The sequence below is a fragment of the Lipotes vexillifer genome, unplaced genomic scaffold (assembly GCF_000442215.2).
Source record: "Lipotes vexillifer unplaced genomic scaffold, Lipotes_vexillifer_v1.1 scaffold1693, whole genome shotgun sequence".
Taxonomy (NCBI): Eukaryota; Metazoa; Chordata; class Mammalia; order Artiodactyla; family Lipotidae; genus Lipotes; species Lipotes vexillifer.
The window spans coordinates 571305-591205 of record NW_006782186.1 but is presented as its reverse complement, the minus strand read 5'-3'; the positions used below and the strand labels follow the sequence as shown (position 1 = coordinate 591205).

General features: G+C 54.1%; 1 protein-coding gene across 2 annotated transcripts in view; it reads right to left on the bottom strand.

Annotated features, from left to right (window-relative positions):
• The window catches only part of DGAT2 (diacylglycerol O-acyltransferase 2), a 30585-nt gene extending 13230 nt beyond the window's left edge, over nucleotides 1–17355 (bottom strand). Inside the window, exons 1-3 of one of the 2 annotated variants that reach the window (XM_007455034.1) lie at nucleotides 17120–17159; nucleotides 9094–9096; nucleotides 3006–3134 (exon numbers count right to left, since the gene is read on the bottom strand). In XM_007455034.1, the coding sequence (XP_007455096.1) occupies nucleotides 3006–3134; nucleotides 9094–9096; nucleotides 17120–17159 (172 nt within the window). Of the gene's footprint in view, nucleotides 1–3005; nucleotides 3135–9093; nucleotides 9097–17119 lie in introns of both variants that reach the window. The other variant, XM_007455035.1, reaches the window with a different exon arrangement.
• Nucleotides 17356–19901: the final 2546 nt, after the last annotated feature.

Below are 19901 nucleotides of genomic sequence, written 5' to 3'. Positions count from 1 at the left end.
CGCTCTTCCATGAAGCCGGGGCCCTGCCACTCACTGGCCACAGCCCATCCCTGAGCCTCGATTTCCAACAGGGTATTGGGAGGACGACATGAGATAGTATGTGAAGAGGACTTAACACAAAGATAAGTGTCCAACCTGGAGATCCATGGACTTGGATGGGGAAAAAAACCAACATCTTAATTTTCACCCATCTCTTATAGAAATTTAATGTTTCCTTCATTTATGAATGTACCAGACCACAGTAGTCTTAGCAGCAGCCCCTGTAGGCAGTGACGCCAATAGAAACCAAAAGTGTTTCCGTATCACATTTATGGCAGTTGGGGATATCTCGAAAAATCATTTATTCTCATCACTAAAGAATTAGAGTGGGGGCTTCCCCGGTGGCACAGTGGTTAAGAATCCACCTGCCAATGCAGGCGACACAGGTTCGGTCCCTGGTCCAGGAAGATCACACATGCCGCGGAGCAACTAAGCCCGTGCGCCACAACTACTGAGCCTGCGCTCTAGAGCCCGCGCTCTAGAGCCCATGAGCCACAACTACTGAGCCCGTGTGCCGCAACTACTGAAGCCCGCGTGCCTAGAGCCCATGCTCCGCAAGAAAGACAAGCCGTGGCCATGAGAAGCCCGCGCACCACAATGAAGAGTAGCCCCTGCTCGCCGCAACTGGAGAAAGCCTGCGCGCAGCAACAAAGACCCAACGCAGCTTAAAAAAAAAAACAAAAAAAGAATTATAGCAATGATTATGCCTGCTGCTAGATCTTTTTATCTAATGTAATAACAAAAAAGAATGTGTCACTATATGTGGAATTCGATGTCTTAATGTGTACGTATTTATATTTTAATACCATTGATTTCCTTTGAAATCCAGTGTACTTTGTAGTGCACATTTTAAAACTCTGAATAAGGTTTATAGTCTTTTCCAGAATACCAGAGGGATCCATGGCACAAAACTGGAGGAGAGTCACTTGGCTCGAGAGGGAGGCCCATGGGGCCCCAGCAGCCCTGGCAACTCCAGGTGAGCGCCTGCCAGTGGATTTGGGTGGCAGCGGGAGCGAGTGGCCAGGGCTGCTCAGGACAATAATTAGCAGCAGCTCAGCACACCTGCCCATCCAAGCAGGCTTGGCTCCCACCTACGCAAGGGCTCGGGAAGATGCTGGGCCAGCCTCTGGGCCAGTGGTTAGGCTCGATCTATTATTAACCTACAGCTTGGGGCCAGTCCCTGCCTCATGCTGCACGGGTTGGAGTTCTACCAGCTGCTCAGCTCCCCATCAGCCAAGCTCTGACTCACGAAGACAGTGGGATAGTGGTGGCTTCTGGGTGCAAATGCGGACTAAGGGAGCTGGTACCGCAGACTAGGCAGGGGCTTGGAGGCTGGAGTCCATGGGGTCTTGTTCTGGTCCCATTACTTCCTTCTCATGTGATTCTGGGCTAGGCTCTTCCCTCACTGGATCCCTGCTTCTTATCTGAAAATGGAGGGGTTACACGGTGCTCTCTACTCCCGGGATTCTAAAAACTGGCCAAGTTGGAGGCTTGAGCCCTCAGGGAGCCAGTTCAATTTGCTCTGTTCCCTAGGCCAGTGTTTCTTTATCTTGTTGAGGCCCATATGCCTCTGCAAAAATCTGAGGACAGTGATGGTCCTTCACGCCAGAAAAATGTGAACGTACTTTCGCATATAATTTTGCGCCTAATTTTAGGGGTTCACGGAAGCCCCTAAAGCCCGCTCTTAGGCCTCAAGGTGAAGACTGGCTATTTCAGACCAGGTCCACTAATTCTGGACTCCCTGGTGAGTGCTCTGAGCTTCTGCTTAATCCTTAACTCTGCCTCTGAATGAGCTTCACCATCTCGGAGAGTCACGGAACCTCTGTGAGTCCCTATTTCCTCACCTGTGAAGTGGGAAGTCAAGGAAAGACAGACACATCAAGTGCCTGGTCCACTGAGGGGGCTCTATAAATAGCAAGCCCCGTCCCATCCCTCTGCCCTGCCGAGGGAGGGAGGGTCAGCTGCCGCCCTGGAAATGTGGTCTCAGAGGCCCCCACACCTACTGGGAGCACGCGGCTCAGCACTGACACAGTAATTTCTGATGATCCCCGTTGGCCTGAACGATCCTGAAGAGTGGGCTGCCCCGAGAGACTCACTCTACAATGCTCGGCAGCAGGTTTGTCTGCCCTGAGGTGCTGAGGAAGTCACTTATTATGCTGAGGACACTGGCCTGAGGAAGAGGAGAGGCTGCTGGGAGAGCAGGGCCTGGCCCAGGCCAGGGGCCCTTTCCTCCTCCTGGACAACCTACGGTAGCCTGACCCCAGTCTGGATGGCAACCCAGGGGACGGGGGCACCAACCTGGACCTGCCGGAGAAGCAACCAAAGCACTGACGTGGGAGGTGTTGAGAGAGACAAGGAGAAGCCTTGAGTGGGCTGCAGGAAGCAGCTGGGGACCGTGCTCAGCAGAGGGTGGATGACGCCTGGGCGGGGGCTCTGAGGGCGCTTCCCAACAGCAGCTCCCTACACTGGGGGCCCACCACGCCCTGGCACCGTGCGACACGTGAGACAGCGTTTTCCTCACGTTCAAAATGAGGAAACTGACTTTCAGGGAGTTCAAGGAACCTGTGTAAAGTCATAGAGCTTGTTTTTGGTGGAGTCAGGACTCAATCCCAGGACCACACCACCCTAAGGCAAAGCAACATACCTGTGGGAAAATGTCTGCTGGGAGGCAGGGCAGCATGTGGGAACAGCACACGCTTTGGGGGTCCTATAGACCTGGACCCAAATCTGTGCGACTTTGGACAAGTTACTTACCTTCTCTGAGACTTGGGCTTTCTATCTATAAAATGGGAAGCATACCACCACCTGCCAGTGAATCTTGGTGAGTCCTCATGCATGCCTGGGGTAGAGCACTTGATCAGGGACCCAAAAGGTGGGAGGTGGGAGGATGCTTTTGCCCCTCACCTCTCCAACATCTGTTGGGGAGGTGGCCCCTGCCCGCCCTCACCCTCTAAGCCCCGGCTTACCCAGCACGAGGAAAGACAGGACCCACTGGAGTACCGAGATGACCTGTAGCTGCTTTTCCACCTTGGACCTATTGAGCCAAGTGATGGAGAAGAGGTCCTGGAGAGCGGAGAGGATGCTGGAGCCAGTGCCTGCGACAGAAGAGAGATGTCAGCCTGTCCACCCTTCCCTCCAGCCTCAGAGTCCCCATCATCAAGCCATCTCCCACAGACACCTTCCTAGACATGAGAGGAGCACAGGCCAACACATCAGACAGATCTGGACTCACATCCCAGCCCTGCCACACAACAGTTTTGTGTTGATAATTCTGGGCTGTTCACATGCTTTGCTTCCCTGTGCCCCAGTTTCTATATATACCCAACGGGAATGACGTCCCCCCTCAAAGGGTCATTTTGGAGAACAAACAGGGTATCCAAAGAGGCGGGGGGGGGGGGGCTTGCCGTAGTTGCCAGTTTTCTTCCCTCCCCTTCACCCCAATCAAACTCCTGTCTTTATCCTTTACCTGGATCTAGTACAAATATTTAATCTTTGCTCTCTGTGTCTGTGAGGCCAAGGACAGAGGGCCAACATCCAACCTGCAATGTTTTTTTCCTCCAAGTGTACTTTGCGCACCCCCAACCCTTGACCCACGCCCCACCCCTGCATCTCCAGGACTAATACCCTTTCCCAGTGAGCTGAGCCCTGCTGCCCCACCGCCAACACCACTGATACCACCTTCAGAGGGATTCACACTTTGAGCTTCATCTCAGTGCCCAAAGCTTGGGGCCCAGAGAGGAACCAGCCAGGAACCTCTGCTTCCAGTGGCCAGTGAGCTTCAGAACACTGAGGGCTGCAATTCTGTTTGCTACCAAGCAAGTGCCAAGCCTATAAGTTAGGACAAGATGTGCCCAGTTAATTGGTTCTGTGGCCGTGGCCCCAGGATGACGCCCTGGACTCCAGCGGCTGATGGGTAGAGGGACCGGAAAGCCTGGCGATTGCAGGAGAGGCAGCGCTGGGGAAGAGCATGGGCGAGTCTCCTGACATAGCCCATTCCTTCCGGCAGCTGGACCAAAGGAGTGCCCCCCTTCAAACCTCCACATGTGCTAAGCCCCAACTGCACGCCCTTTGCTCAGCACATCTTCACCTAGTGCCTACCTACTGTGTGCCGGTCAAACATTCCTTCACACGACCCACTCTGCCAGGCCCCCCGCTGAGTCACAATCTTGTCCTTGAGGGTCTCGTGACCTTTCACCCTGGCCTACTGCAGAAGTAGGAGGGCGAGCGGTATAAGGGCTTACACTCAAGCCCTTGTGTTTCTTCAAAATCTGTCTTTCAACAAGGTTACAGCAGAGATTAGAAAGGGACACAACCCTCATCTGCCGAAAGTTAACAATTACTTTGACTTTCGGGAGGCATGTAAATAACACCAGGCCTCAAGGCAGACACATCAGTCCTGTCCCCTTCACTGGTCTAATGGAGCAGAAGGAGGGGGCTTGGCACGGCAGAAGAGTCGGATCCCAGCGCCAACCGTGGTTCCACTCGCTATGCGACTTCAGGCAAGACCTCGAGGGCGCACAGCCATATCCCCAGGGCATGGCACATACTGGGTGCTCAGTAGCATCTACCGCTCCACAGGACACCTGGGGCGGAGGTGGTAGTGTGTGAACTCACCAAAGCAGATGAATAGGCTGAGCTACACAGGCATGCCAGGGGTTTAGCACATAACTGCTCCTTCGCCCTCTAGGTAAATATCCTACCATCACAGCCGTTTCTACCTTCACACTTTTCCAACACCCCATCCTGGAGCCCGAGGGCCCTCTGGGGTCATCTGGTACAGCCCAATTGAACATTTAGGGACGCTGAGGACAGGAGGTTGTCTAGGGTTACCTAGCCAGGGCCAGAACCCAGGATCCCTGCCCCCTGCTCAGGGTACAGCAGGTCCAAGGGTGGCCTGTGCTCAAAAGTGGGGAGAGTGTACTGGGGGAGCACAGGCGGGAGGGAAGTGAGGTCAGGCATAGGCCTGAATCCCAATCCAATGGGCCGATCTGCCAAGTCATTCCCTAGCCACTGGGAATGTGCGGGATGAAGGGAAGCAGGGGCCATGGTAGACGAGTCCCTGCCCTGGGTCTGGGGCAGGCTGGGTGCCTTGGCTGCAGAGAGGATAGAATGTTCTCCAGCACCTTCCTACTCAGAGTCTGGTCTCGGAGCTGTTTAGAAATGCAGGGCCCGAGCCTGGATCTACTGAACCAAAATCTGCATTTTAACAGGACACTCAGTCCAAAGTCTTAGGTAGGGTAAGCTTGGGGTGGGGGAAGGATGCACGGAGGAGCTGGTGGCCTCCAGCTTCTACTGGGCAGGGGGAAAAAGGTGATGGAAGGAAAGGCATCAGACATTGTCTCATCTGACCACTTCCTACTGCAAACAGGACCCCAGAGAGTGCTTGAGGAATGTCTGAGGAGTGCTCAGAGAAAGGGCTCACTGTCTAGCCCCTGCCTTTGGGTCAGGACCAACGAACTGGTCGCACTCACTACATGGAGCTCTCCTGCTTTGGAGGTGGGGTACGCATAGTAAGTCCATATTGGTGACACATCCCCCACTGAAACAACTGAAAAATTCTTCCTTGTTTCCTAATCCAAGTCCATCTGCTATTACAGGTCTCTCACAATTAGCTAAAGTCAGGGTGCAGGAAATGTAGACTGTCTTATTCAACCGTCACCCTATTATCCACACAGAGGAAGGCCTGAAGGGCTCCCACAAGCCCCAGGGCAGCTTGGCCAGAGCTAGGCTTTTCCCACACTCCCCAGTCTGTCCTCCCTGCCTCGGCCCAACTACCGCCCATAGCCCGCGCTGCAACCAACTAGGAAATGCAAAGTCCACTGAGGAGTGGCAGGTGTTCCTGTGGACGGCACAGTGAGAGGGCTGCCTGGAGGGGGAGGCCGGGAGGGTGCTGCCACTCTGTGTCTCTCGGCTGCCTCCTGGCCAGACCATCCCGACCTGGCTGACCACAGAGCCCAGCCCTGGGAGCTGGCCTGCCCAGGATGCTGAACCACAGGCCCAGTGGAAGCCCCCTGTGGATCTAAGAAATATGCAGTCATTGCTCCCCTGCCTAGACAGCCGCTCCTTGCCTTGCCCACCTGATGACCCCCAACAGTGAGATAAGGCAGCTTGTCCTTCAAAACCCAAACCGGCGAGCCTTTGGAGAGAGGTCACCTTTCCTTCTCTGGGATTATCAGCTCTAAGGCCCATGCAAGCGTGGAACCCTCTAGGGCCATCTCACCAGCCCCCACCCATCTTGGAGAGAACCTGTCAGTAGATGAAGTCGGGAGAGGCCAGCAGAACAGAGAAATAAGAGAGGAATGGAGTCCTCCTTCCAGGTTCCCACAGCCCCTCACCTGGTACCGACTGCTGATTACAAGTCCACTCTCCCATCACACTGGGAGCTGCCCAAGGGCCTGGGTCTGATCCATGGCTTGGTTCCCAGTGGCCTCTCAGAGCCTGGCCCAGAGTCAACACTCAGCAAGGTTTGCTGAGCAAAATGATGAGCACGTCTCTGCTCTGGCTGATCTTCAGGCCCCCCTCCCTAACCCCTGACTCTCTCTCTCTGTAGGGCTGGGTGACAGGTAGGCGGCCCGCACGGCCCATGCAGCTTCAGGGCCTCCAAAGCACTTCCATAGGCACTCTGGTTCCTCACCAGTCCTGTGAGTTTGGCATCATCACTGCCATTCTGATGGTGATAAAGCCTCAGGGAAGTGACACAGCCAAGGTCACTTGGCCAGAGGGTGGCAAAGTTGGACTCAATTCAGGCCTAACTTCTAGGCCTGCATTCTGTCCCTGTGCTGCAGGTCTCCCCACGTTCCTTCTCTCTTCTCCCCAAAAGAAAGTGGGGGAAGGCTGGGAGGCGACAGGAGAAAATGCATGACCTATTTTCCTCTACAGGGGCAGGTGAGGAGCAGGCATCTTGAGCAGTAAGTTAAATGTCAGCAGGCCTTGGGGTTCCAGTCCCAGTTGTACCACCAACTCCTGTGTCACCTTGGCCAAGTCACTTCACCTCTCTGGGCTTTGGTTTCCCCACATATAAAATGGTGGTGGGGAGGATGAATTTTATGATCTCTCTGACTGCTTAGACTCTGGTGTCCACCCTCCTGAGGATACCACCTAGAGGCTCACCACCCTGCAATAGCCCTGGTACAGCTGCCCGGCAGATGGGAAGTGGGGCTTCAGCTGGGCACCCCCAGGTCATTGCCAGACCTCACCACTCAGCTGTCAGCGAGACAAGGAGCTCATAGGGGGTTATTGCATGAATCAACAAATGCAAAAGTCCCAGAGGCAGCTAAAGGCCTGGATGCCCAGGTCAGACTGAGCTGCCTGACAGGAGGGCCCCAAGCCCTATCAGTGAGGACCCCAGAGATGGGGTTGGGGAGCGAGCCTCTCTCGCCCTCTCTGAGCATGAGTTTCCCTCACCCCACGATAAGAAGAGAACCCACTTCCTACAGATGGCTTATTTTCATGAAGGAAGACGAGAAAGGCCACAGAGTAACTTGACTCATTCTATGAAGAGAAACTGCCGGTAACCAATCCAAATAGCTGCTCCAGGGCACCACTGATTTCACCATTTATTTTATACAGCTCCTTTGCTCCTGGACTTGGGGAGGGCAGAGGGAGTGGAGCTGCCAGAGAGGCCCAGAGCAGCTCTCTTACCTCCAGAGAGGAACCCCCTGCCCCCATGTCTATACGGAGCTTCCCTGCCCCACAGCACTCTCCGGGAAGGCCGACAGGCAGGGATGGGCAGCCCCATTTTACAGAGATGGAAACTGAGGCAAGGTGAGGCCAAAAGATGTTAAGCCATTTGCTTGAGGTCAGGATATAGGGGAGCCAGGACTCTCGGCAGGCATTTGAGTTCTGAGTCCCTCACCATTTTCATGATGCCAGGCTCTTGAGGGCTGGTCCCCACTACACAAGCCAGTCTATACCCTGACTTCAGGAACACACCCCTGGTGAAGGGAGAGCTGCCTCTCTGTCCCAACCATGTCCCAAGTTTCATGGCAGGTGGGGATGGGTGTGTATCGCCTCTTTGCCCAACATCTGATAGTAAAGTGACCAGGCCGCACCCAGGACTGATGCAACCAGGGCTTCCTCTCGCACAGGCTTGAGGGGGCAGCATCTGAGCCCCAGTCCTCGTAATCTGAGAAAGGGCCCTGGGCCAGCCCTGGCCCTGCATAACTCTGTGACCTGGGGCAAGTCACTTAGCCCCTCTCAGCTTTAGTTTCTCATCTGTAAAGTGAAGGTAAGAACCCCTACCTGTCAGGGTGGTTGGGAAGGTAAAAAAAATAAATAAAAATTAAAAATGCAGGTAGGTCCATTTGGCATCTGTCAGGTGACTGACACCTGTTAGGTGATTAGCTCTCGTCATGGCTTTTACCACTGACCAGAGTGGGAGGGGAATTGATGAGCAAACACAAAAGTTTTTCAAGATGTGTGTGCTCATTAGGTTGTGTGTTATGAGGAGAGGGAGCAGAGTGGGGGCATTGGCCCGGGAGGCTCCAAGGAGGTGGCGAGGCCTCAGCAGGGCCTGGAAGACAAGATCTGGGAGGTGAAGAGGAGGAAAGTGGGCACTCGGGGTTGGGGGCAACTGCCGGAATAGAGACTCAGACGGAGTTACAAAGAGGCAGGCCCAAACCCAGAATGTTCAATGACCCAGGAACGGGGGTTCACATTTACCCAAAACAGATGCTGAGAATAGGAAAGATGGAAAGGGCTCAAGCAGCCCAAAGTAGGCTCCTGGAGGCGGTGGGTGGGGACAGGGATAAGCATGGAGCACTTCTGAGGTGCCCAGCACTGTACCAGCCACCGGGGAAATAGCAGTGAATGCAGCAGGTCAAGTCTCACCTGTTACGGGGCTTAAATTCTGCTGAGGGAGAGACAAAGCACAGACACATAAATGTAGGATGTAACATCAGGCAGTGATGAGAGCTATGAAGAAAAATAAGCTAGAGGGATAGGCAAGAGGATCCTCCCCTGTGGAGGGGAGGCATGGAGCAAAGCTGACTCCCCTCCACGGGGACACTGGAGCACACATGACAATCTTGGGTCAGGCCTCTGGGTGGCCCACACTGCCTCCTCTACCCTCCTTAGCTACTGGCATCCTGGGAAGGGGCTCACCAGCCTGGAGAAGGTGCAGAGGACAGGCGGATGGGCATCAGCAGAACCTGACCTCCAACTCGCAGGAAGTGCAGCCTTGGTGAGTCACTTCCTATGCAAGCCTCAGTTTCCTCGTCTGTACAGTGGGACTAATACCTACCTTGCCAGATTCTTGGGAGAATTAAATGAGATGATGTATAGGCAAGAGCATCATAAAAAGTAAAGACCCGGGTGAATATGGGGTAATTACCCAGTAAGCCTGGGTTTCCTCTCCTGTCTAGTGGGTTTCACAACCCCTGCCTTGCCTTGGAGCAGAGGCACTGGCGTCAGTAGACTTAGGATTCAAACCCTGGCTCTGACTGTTATTTAGTGTGAGACCCTGAAAGTCACTTCCCCTAAGACTCGGCGTCCTCCTTCGTTATGATCCAGAATTGTTGGGAGGAATCCAAACAGCTCATGGCAAAGGGACAAACAGCGTCTGCACCTCTGTCAGAGAGCTAGAAAGATGCCGGCGAGGTCACAGAGATGTGGACGGCCGCCAGAGGTTCCCGAGTGGGGGAGTCACCCTGCTCACGCCTGCAGCCCCAAGGATGCCACACCTGGGCCCAGCCCGACCTAAGCTCAGCCCTGGTCCAGCAGCTGCCAAGTGGACAGAGAGGAAGTCGCCCCAAGCTACTCCAGAGGGCTGGGCCCAGGTGTATAGGGGAGCCATAGGCAGAGAGATGGACATTCTGACTCCTGGCAGACCCTTTGAGATCCAGGAAGCTAGTCCAAGTGCCAAAGAAATGCCACATCTTCAAGGCCAGAGGCAAGCTCTCTTTCGGGTCCCCTCCCCGCCAAGCACCTTTCAGCAGGAGTCCACACGTGTCACGATGGGGTACAGTCATGGCTCTGCAGGGTCATGCCTGTTGATCTCAGAGGCCCAGCCTTGGGTTGGGCTCCAACTAGCCCTGCACATGAAGCTGTGCCCATTCTCTGCCTTACCACACGCTCAGCCAGACCCTTCTTCCCTCTAGGAAGTCTTCCTGCACTCTTGGCCCTGCCTGCCGCCCCTCCAAACACAGTCCTGTCACCTCCAGGCCCAATCTGCTCAGTCACTGAGCTCACACTTACTGGGGACCTACCAGGCCCTGAACGCTGGTCCGTCAGAGATGGGCCTCATCCTTCGTGGCCGATTCTTCCTCGGGGAAGCCCTGCCCCCCGACCCCACGTGCCCCACCTCACCCTGCACTCAGCCTTTCTCATTCTGGGAGAGAGTGTGCATTTGCTCATCTGGGTCCCTGTGCCCAGCATGGGGTCAGGCACAGAGCAGATGCTTGGTCAATGTTTGCCAACTGGATGCTCGAGGGGCCTGCGATGAATAAACAGGGCCTGAACAAGAACGGAGATGACGGACCTGTGCCGCGGCAGAGGGTCAAACGGGAACTTTCTGGGGAATCAGGAGGGAAAGGTCTCCTCTAGCTGGAGGGGTCGCGGTTAAAGGCAGGGGCAACGGTGCAAGGTTCCAGAAGGAGGGAGAGAAGGGTGGAGGCCAAACATTAACATTCATTCAGCGAGTACTTTCTGAGTATCCTTTACAGGCCAGGCTAGGCGCTGCTCTAGGGTGGGAGCTACCACCCTGCCTTGCCTCTGCTTCTTGGGCTCTTGTGGGAGGACGAGCTCCGCCCCGGGGCTGCCCACCTCAGCTATGGCTGGGGAGACAGGGCTGTGAACAACGAGGCACAGAGGGTAAGCCAGGGCCGGGGAATCCACGGGAGGTACCCAACTGGCCTGGAGGATGCTGTCATGGATGGGTCAGGTGAGATGTAAAGGATGAGTAAGTTTGCCAGGCTGACAGGCGGGAGGTGCAGGGTCAGGACCCCAGGTACTGGAGCCCCACAAATGGCACTGGAAAAGGCCTGGAAGGGACAGAGCGCACAACTTTGAGGAATTAACTGCCAATAGGTCAACCAGGTTGAAGCACAGCAACCGTGTGAATGGGTGAAGCTAGTCGAGAACGTGCAGGGGGAGTGAGCCATGGAGGACTGAAAATGCCAGGCTGAGGAGTCCTGGGCTCCATCCTGAAAGCAGGGAAAATTGCTGCCCACCCTTTCCATTCCCTCCACCAGCTTCAGATGGTGTCTAAGGGCCCTGAGGCAACTAGCCAGCCATTCACCTGGTCTCAATCCGCTGGTGATTTCTTTTCTCGAAAGACTAATAATCTCCCCTTTAAGGGTTAGGTGTTCTTTAAGTAGGTAACCTTAAAGCAAATTAGGTGTCCTTAAAACAGGGCCCACTGGGACATCTGACCCAAAGGTGTCCCTGGAGGACCCTGGAGGTGACTGCTGAGGACCCCAATGGCCTGCTTTCTCTACCCCCATCTTCTGACTGACACATTAAAAAAATAGCTACTGAAGTGGGGGAGGTTGCCATGGCAACACCACCAGCTTGTGGGTATGTCACCACCAAGGAGTCCTCAAAATAGGTCCTTATCACAATACATGGGCAAGCGTGGGGAGCTAGGTTCTTCTGGGGCACTTACCTGGGCCCCAAGCAGGACATGAGCCCATTTTCACAAGGGCAAGCTGGGGACAAGAATGAGTAGGAGGTTGACCTCCAGGATCCCACAGCCGTCAGGGGCATGATCAGAATCACAGTTCTGCAGCAGAGCTGGAATGAACCCAAGGGGGCTGCCTTATGCAGCCCTCCTTACTGTACAGACAAGGAGGCTGAGGCCCCAAGAGGGCAGGGTCTTGCCCAAGGTCACATGGGAAGCAGATGCAGGGTGAGCCTCCTGGCCACTAAACCTGCTCTAATAGTGAAATGAATTCACATTCCCTGCTTCTGTCGATTTGCCCAAAGGGTTTGTGTGTTCAGCTTCCTTGGGTCTGCACCATAACCTGGGTAGATATTCTTATCATGCATTTGCCCGTTTTATAGATGAGGATACTGAGACTCCTAGCCCTAAACCCTCAAAACTGCCAGCAGCAACTCCACACCCAGGAGGCTCCAAGTGGTAGAGGCCAAGAAACTCTGAGTGCACCAGGGGCCTCTCCCAGCAGCTCTCAAATATCCACCCCCAACCCCTGCAAAGGGCATAGGCGAGCCACCCCAGGCCTGGATACAGCAACCTCTATTTCCCTTGTCTCTCAGCACACCAGGACCTCAGCTCAGGTTGGTAGCCCGGAGACCCTGAAGTCAGACTTTCCCTCCCACACAAATCTCATGTCTCTATTTATTCTGGTCCCTGTACCTGAAGGTTCTTGCCTGTCTTGGTAACACCTGTTCATCTTTCAATATTTGGATTGATTGTCGCCTCTTCCAGGAAGCCTTCCCTGACCCCAGGATGATTTAGCTGCCTAACCCTCACCTCCAGGCCTCCACCCATGCTTCCTTCCCCTTTCACTATGTGGATCACTGTGCACTGTCATCCCCCTAGTCTCACTTCCTCAAAGGCAGGGACCATGGATTGACCTGTGTGCAGCACAGAGTCTGACACACAGAGGTGCTCCATCAATAAACTGAAGGGCCCACACGCGAGTCCCCACTGTGAGAAGCCTTCCTGGATGTCCCAGAGCTGAGTCTGCCACTCTCCATAGTGTTGGAGGCTGTTGCATGTGTCACACAAAATGAATGACAAGGACTAACAGGTGAGTCACAAGTTAGTTTACAAAGCGCTTTCCATTCATGTTAACCTAAACCCTCACATCCTTGAGAGTTTGAGATTTTCTGATCCTATTTTCCATTTAGGGGGAGTGAGATACCCAGAGCAGAAGTGAAGCCAGGGCTGGAATCCTAGCTCTCTGCCTTCTAAGCCCTGGAAGTAATGGGGGAAACTGTGGTGAGCCCCCCACCCTCGGCACTCAGCCCTGGAACCGGCTCCTCGTGAGACTGTGGTGTCTCCAGAGCAGGGAACAGCTGCAGGCCCAGCACCCAGCACGGGTGGGCACAGAGGAGGCCTGAGGAAGAATTGAGAAATCACACTGAAGCAAAAAGCAGGGCTTCCTGCCAAGAGGAAGGAGCAGTGCTCAGGAGGGCTGAGGTCCCATTAATGATTCATTCATTCAACAAATATTTACTGAGCACCTACTATACACCAGGCACTGTGCTAAATGCTGGGACAAACACTGAGAAAGACAGACAGGGTCCCTGTTCCCAAAGGGCTGACATTCTTCTGGGGGAGACAATCACCTAAGCAGATAAGTACACATGAGAATTTAGGTAATGAGAGGGGCTATAAAAAATAAAACAAGATGGGGCGGCTCTCCAGATGGTGTGGTCAGAGAAGGCCTCTGAGAGGAGACTGAATGGTTGGAAGCCAGCCATGAAGTGACCTGGGCAGAGGGCAGCACATGCAAAGGCCCTGAGGTAGGACTGAACTGGTGGGAATGCTGGGGGAACTGGAGTTCTAGAGCACGACATGGTAGGACACGAGGTTGTGAGGCCGTGAGGACTGCTCACAGGGGGCTCCACAGCCACAAGGAGGAGTTTGGAAGGTTTGGAGTACGATGAGGGGCAATTGGCTGTTCCCCTGGCCTCAAAACTCTGGGGCTTGTGGTGCATGTACTCATCAAGGCAAGTTGGGGGAGCTTCCTGAAAAAGCTTGGGAAGGGGTGATCTGCCACTCCCATCATGGTCTGGGAGCAACCTACACTCATTCAAGAAACGACCACCTACATTGGCGAGAGCCCTGCAATCAGCCCTTCACGGCTTCACCACACTTCTCTCTTGGTTTAAGGTGGCCAACGACTGGGAGATGGATCTGGGTTCTAACCCTGGCTTTGATAACCCTGGTCCAGTCCCTTGTCTCTGGGCACCTCAGTGTCCCATCTGTAATGTGAGGGCTGTGCCAGATGCAGCGTTCCCAGAGAGCTTTGATTTTATGACTCAAGTACTTGTTGCTGAAATCAGGGGTGGGAGGATGGGGGTGGGGCAGGATTTCCACACTGGCTAGTGAATCACCTAGCCTGCTAATAAAATATTACTCTTGGCTCTCTTTTCCCAGCCCAGAAGAGCCCTCAGTAGCACAGATAGCCCCAAAGTGGCATTTGTGTATTTGGGGAAGCAGGTATATGCAAGGAAAGAAAGCTATAAAGAATTGGGAGAGGGAGGAACATGAGAATGATGTTCTCATCCCGTGATTTAGGACTGGGTTAGGTGACTGTCAATCCTTAGTTCCAGAGTTAGCCTCCAACAATTCAGCCTCTTAGTTTCACCTCTTACCAGGTTCCTGCTTGCACACTCCCAGTGATGGAGAGCTCCATCCCCACCCACACCAAACCTGTTGCAATCCTCAATAGCTATCAGAAAGGATTCCTCCATTACATCAAATCTGCCCCCCATGATGCCACCCCTGTTCCGGGCCTTGCTTTTCGGAGCCTCACAGAGCAAATCAGCTCAGGATTTTACTGGGGCTGCCACCATTTCATGCTGGGTCCTGTGGTGAACACTGGGGATAGAGGCAGGCATCAGAGGGCTTTGACCTGAAGAGCCTCACATCCAGGGGCAAAGGCAGGGATGCGAATATGACTAACTCTGCATTCTCCACCCCGGCACAGGTAAATCCTTCAGATATTAGAAGATACCAACAGAGACGCCTGTCTCCCCGACACTTCCAGCACACACCCACCTACCCATGCACCCACAGCTGGCCTTTGCTTTTGGTCAAGAAACCAGACACCAAGGTATCTATTTCAATCTCACCCATCACAGGTCTTCCCTTCACAGAAGCCATGACTCTCCTTGAATACCACCACCAACAGGGTGTTCACCACCTCCCAACAATGGGACCTCACTGGCAGAGGCAAACCAGGCCACTGGGGAGTGTCTTCAAAGACCAAGGTTGTAGAAAGCAGGTCTAATGGAGATGCCAGATAACACAAGATTTCCTTCAGCTCTCTCCCTTCCCCACCCAAGTCTTTCACCAAAGCGGAGCCCAGACACCTAAAGTAATTAGTTTGCATTTTATACCAGCCCTTGCTACATCCCATGATGGAATGGTTTGCAGCCAGTTTTTTTTTTTTTTTTTTAATGTTTTCAAGACCTGATAACAACATGGAGAAACGCTCCTGACAGGATAGTAAGTGACTTGGTCAAAATCATTCACTGGAAGTCCTCCTGAATTACAAATCCTAGGTCAAAAATGAGGAGGTCAGGGTCGCCTGCTCCTGGAAGATAGAGCTCACAGCCTGTGGACAGCAGAGGTGAAGGAAGGGGATCTCCAGGAAGGACCACCACAGAGAGCATCCCTATCCCATTCTCTGGAGACAAAAGCATTTTTAAAAGCATGAACATGGCTAGGTCCCTTCCTTCCCCTGTTATGGGCATTAAATGGCACAGTGAATGGACAGGCTCTTTTAAGTGAGAGAAGGGGCTGTCAGAGGCTGTAGGGCTGGGTGTCTGGGGCAGCTCAGGCTGCTTGTCCCGAAGATGGTGACAGCAGCTCGGTACCTCTCCAAGGGCAACGAGCAGCACCCAGACCAAGAGGGGCAGATAATCACACCAACAGTCACACGGGGAACAACGCCAATGACCCAGACACGGTTAACCTGTGATACAGCTCCAGGGTGCTTACCTAGCAGCCACTAGAATATTATAAGTGATTTGGAGTGCCAGAAGGAAATACTCATGATTTAACATTAAGAGGGAGAAAACAGGATTCAGAACTTTATCTACATCACGCTTTGAACTTTATCTAAATAATGTGTACAAATAAAACTATAAAGAAATATACTAAAATGCTCTTAGGAAGCTATCTTTGGATAGTCAATTAACCAGCAGTTTAAAATTTTCTTCCTGTTTTTCTATATTTTTCAAAATTCCAATAATTCATATGTTTTATTTTTACAATGAAGATAGGTCGAGTAGGCTACTGTTAGTTACTGAAGAAAAATCCTAAGTAGGAGAGGTTCAGCAAGCAGAATAAAGACTTAGGTGGAGGGAGGGAGGATTCAAGCAAGACGGACACATAAGGCCAGGACAGCTGTGAGAATGTCCCAGGCTCTCCTGGATTTGTATTTAATCCCCTGGCCAAGGCACCTGTTAAGGAAACCTTGAGTGGGTCATGCCTCCTCCCATCTCAGTTTCTCCAAGTACAGGTGAGAGGTGGGGGACATGGAAGGGATGCTCTTCCTTGAGGGGGGAAAAGCTCTGGAGTTTGATCTCCACTCTGCCCCTGATTCACGGAGGGCCTCAGTTGCACACCAGTGGAACAGGGGCCCGGGCCACACTGGAGGGCACCCAGGGTCCTCTGCCCCACCTTCTAAGTGTGCCAGGCTCACAGTTGCTGCTGAGTGGGCTCCCAAGCCTGGGCTGAAGAATGGGTGTGAGGAAGGAGACAGTGGGCACACCTGTCCCAGCCAGGCATGTTCCTTGTCTGGTGGCTGCTTCAGGGGATTGCAAAACCCTTGCCACTCTGCCCCATCCAGTGCCTCACAGCTTGAACCACCAGGTGAGGAGAAAGGGAGGGAACTGCCAGGGGCCAGGAGCAATGCTGGGGTTTGGAGAGGAGTTCTCAGCTATCACCCCATCTCACAGGCTGGAGGAAGAGAAGTGATGTAACAGAGGTCCCCAAAATCGATGAGTGCCAGAGTGGAGAATGTGCCCACATGACTACCATGCCAGGTTGCCTGGATCAGACCCGGTAACCATTATTCTAACCTCATCTCAGACCCAGGTGAGTTGGGGAAAGAATGGGAGTGATGATGGGGGAGAGGGCGGCAAGCCATCCCGAAAAGAAAAGAAAGGGGTTGGGACCTCGGCCCCCATAGCGGCCTGTCCTCCAGCAACGTGCCCCCACCTTACCAACACACTCCTGCCTGCCTTAGAGCCTTTCATCACATCCTTTCCTGAAAACCTTCTTGCAGCTGCACTGCCCCAGGAGAAAGCCCGCAAGGCCCTACAGACCCTGGGCTGTAACAGCTCATGTCCCAGACCCTTAGCCCAGCTCCGAGAGCTCTCACAGGACAGCATGGCTCCTCAGTCAAAGCTCTCCCTTCAGTCAGCTGGGCCCGATGCTCACCTCGCAGGACCCCAGAGTAGGCGGCTATGAGGGTCTTCATGGCGAAGCCGGTGCAGTCGGGGCTCCGCGTGAAGCCGCCTGACCCCGCGCCCCTGGCCCGTGCTCCGGCCGCCTGGGCCAGGGCTTCGCGCCGAGCACGGGAGCGCGGGGGCGGCTACGGCCCGGGGAGCGGGGGGTGGGCGGCCAGACGGGCCCGAGCGGCGGCCGAAATTGGAGCCTTGGCCACGGCCACGGCCACGGCCACTGCGCCCGTGGCTCGGAGCGCGGCACTTTGTAACCTCATAAGGGGGCGGGGCCGACGCGGCAGGGGCGGGGTCGGCCGTTCCAACCTCTGCCGCACCAGCTGCGTTGGGATGGGGGAGCGCCGGGCTCGGCTTGGCGCTGGAGGGCTGCTCGGGGGCCCCTGCTCGGCGCGGGTGGGCGGCCCGCGAAGCCGAGTCCTCCTTGCAAGGGGCTGCCTGGTTATTCCTGCCGCTCCCTCCGCCCGCCCCTCGCCGCACCCCCGCGGCGGTTGGTGCAGCCCGCCAGCAGGAACTTGGGCCGGGAGCCCCCGGCAGGGGCAGGACAGGCGGGGCCGGGCGTGGGTTTGTGTTTTCCTTTGGGCAAGGCCTCGCCTTGGCTACAGATGCTGAGGTCCTGCCTCTGATTGGTGGTTGTATCGGGCTTAGTTAGGTAGGGGTGGGCTCCTGAAGCCCTCACGCCGCCTCTACTTTTCCATCTGTTTCTGTAGAAACTTCACCGAGAATCTATACACTGCTGAGTGCTGGGGACCCAAACCAGTCAGTCTCGGCCCTGCCCTGGGGGTGCTCACGTTAGCGAGAGGCAGCCATACGGATGCTGGCAGCAATGCTAGGGCAAGAGAGAAACCTCTGGCTATAGACCAAGAGGAGAGAGGTGCTTTCCTTGGGCTGCGGGCCGGGGGCTGGGTGAACTTACCAGAGAGATTAGTGCACAGCCGAGCTGGAATCAGACAAACCCGGAGCCCAGTTCTGGCCCTCCCTTTCTTGAACCTCAGTTTCCATATCTGTACAATGGGAACAATAACACTTATTTTTGTGACGTGATTTGAGAACTAAATGAGGTAAAGTGAAAAAAATAGCCTAGTATAGTACCAGGCACATAGAAAGTGTTCCAAAATTATTTTCATTGCCCTTTGATGAGTAGTTTTGTAGACGACGGAGGGTGTAGGGGTAAGGCATAAAGTCTTAGAAAAGGCAGTATGTTTGGGGCAGGGTTAGGGCACCTGCAGTGTCTGGAGCCCAGGCAGCTGTGGGATATGAGACTGGGGCTAGATCTTAGGAAGATTCTTGACTGCCACTCTTGAGACATTAGGGGGTATAGCTTTGAGTAGGGAAATGACAGTGGTCACCTATGTTTTTAAGAATCCTTCAGCCATAGTGTGGGGAGAGGCTAGAGGCTAGGGGGCAGTGAGGAGCCTGCGGGAGGGACCCAGGTGAGAGAGAATGATCCCTGAGCTTGGATGGTGGTGGAAGGATGGAAAGAAGGCCTGGTCTGGAGAAAAGTGCAGGAGGAGGTGAGATCTACTGGAATGTGGTGGAATGAATTATTGGATGTGGGGGGTAAAGGGAGGTGTGTGGGCAAAAAGCATGTGAGTGAAGAGACAGAATCCTTGGGGACAGCTTGAGCAAACTGGGTGTGGGCTCACGGCGTAAGAGGAGAGGGAGTCTCTGCCGTTGAGGTCTTTACCATCTCTTCTTGTCAGAAGTCACAGTTCCAGGGCAGCATGTGACAAATGCCACTGATGGGACCTAGAAACACTGCCGTTTGTTCAACCCACTCAAGGCCATAGGAGTAAACCTTGAGAAAAAGTCATGGAGCTCCGAGGCATGAGTTGGCTAAGAGTAGAAGGAAAAGCATTCCAGATAGAGAGACCAGCATGTGGTGAGGCTCTGATGCTGAAAAGAACTTGGTGCCTTTTAGGAAACTGAGGTAAAGCTAGTGGCTTCCAGGTTTGCGGGGGACATGGGGGTCTGGTATGTGCAAAGGCTGGGAGGTTGGGACAGGTGTGATGTATTTCTGGGGGAAGAGCAGTGCAACAAGGTGGATGCTGAAGGTGCCGTGAATTCTTCAGTCCTCTCCCCAGAGGTGTTTTGGGCCCCCTTGGAAGAAGACTCCTACTGGCCTGGAAGGACCCCAAGTCAGTGTGTGGCTTGTGCCTGCTCCAGAAGGGTCTTCTGTGGAGGAGGCCTGGGGCTAGAACTCATGGCCCACCCACTCCCCTCATAGTATGATCTAAGGGGCAGAGCTTGGGCTGGGAGGCAGGAGGCCTGCATTCTGGCCTTTCCTGTCCCATTGACTTGCAGTGTGTCCTTGGGCAAGTCATCTTCCCAGCGCAGGTTTTAGTTTCTGCATCATGAAATGGAGGTGACGGTTCTTATCCCATACTTGAGGAGCAAATGAAACCACAGAATGTAGAAGGTTGTCACCACTGTGCTATGAAAGTAAGCTACTGAAATGGCAAGACTTTGGATCAAGACCAAGTCCCCTTTGAAACACTCAGATCCCAGGTTCATCTACTTCAGCACATTTTTCCTGTGCACCTTCCTGGGCCCGGCTCTCATTGGGACACCGATGGTAATCAGACATTGAGGAGCCCCAACCCAGAGGTAGTGTCCCCAAGTCAGTGGTTGCAGCAAGACAGCCAGGCTATGGTGCAGTGAAATGTGGGAGGCTGTGCCGAGTTCAGTCTTTTCCTCTGTGCTGTCACTGTCTGCAGTGTCCACCTCTCCCGTGGGCCAGGGGCTATCCCAGGATCAGCAGG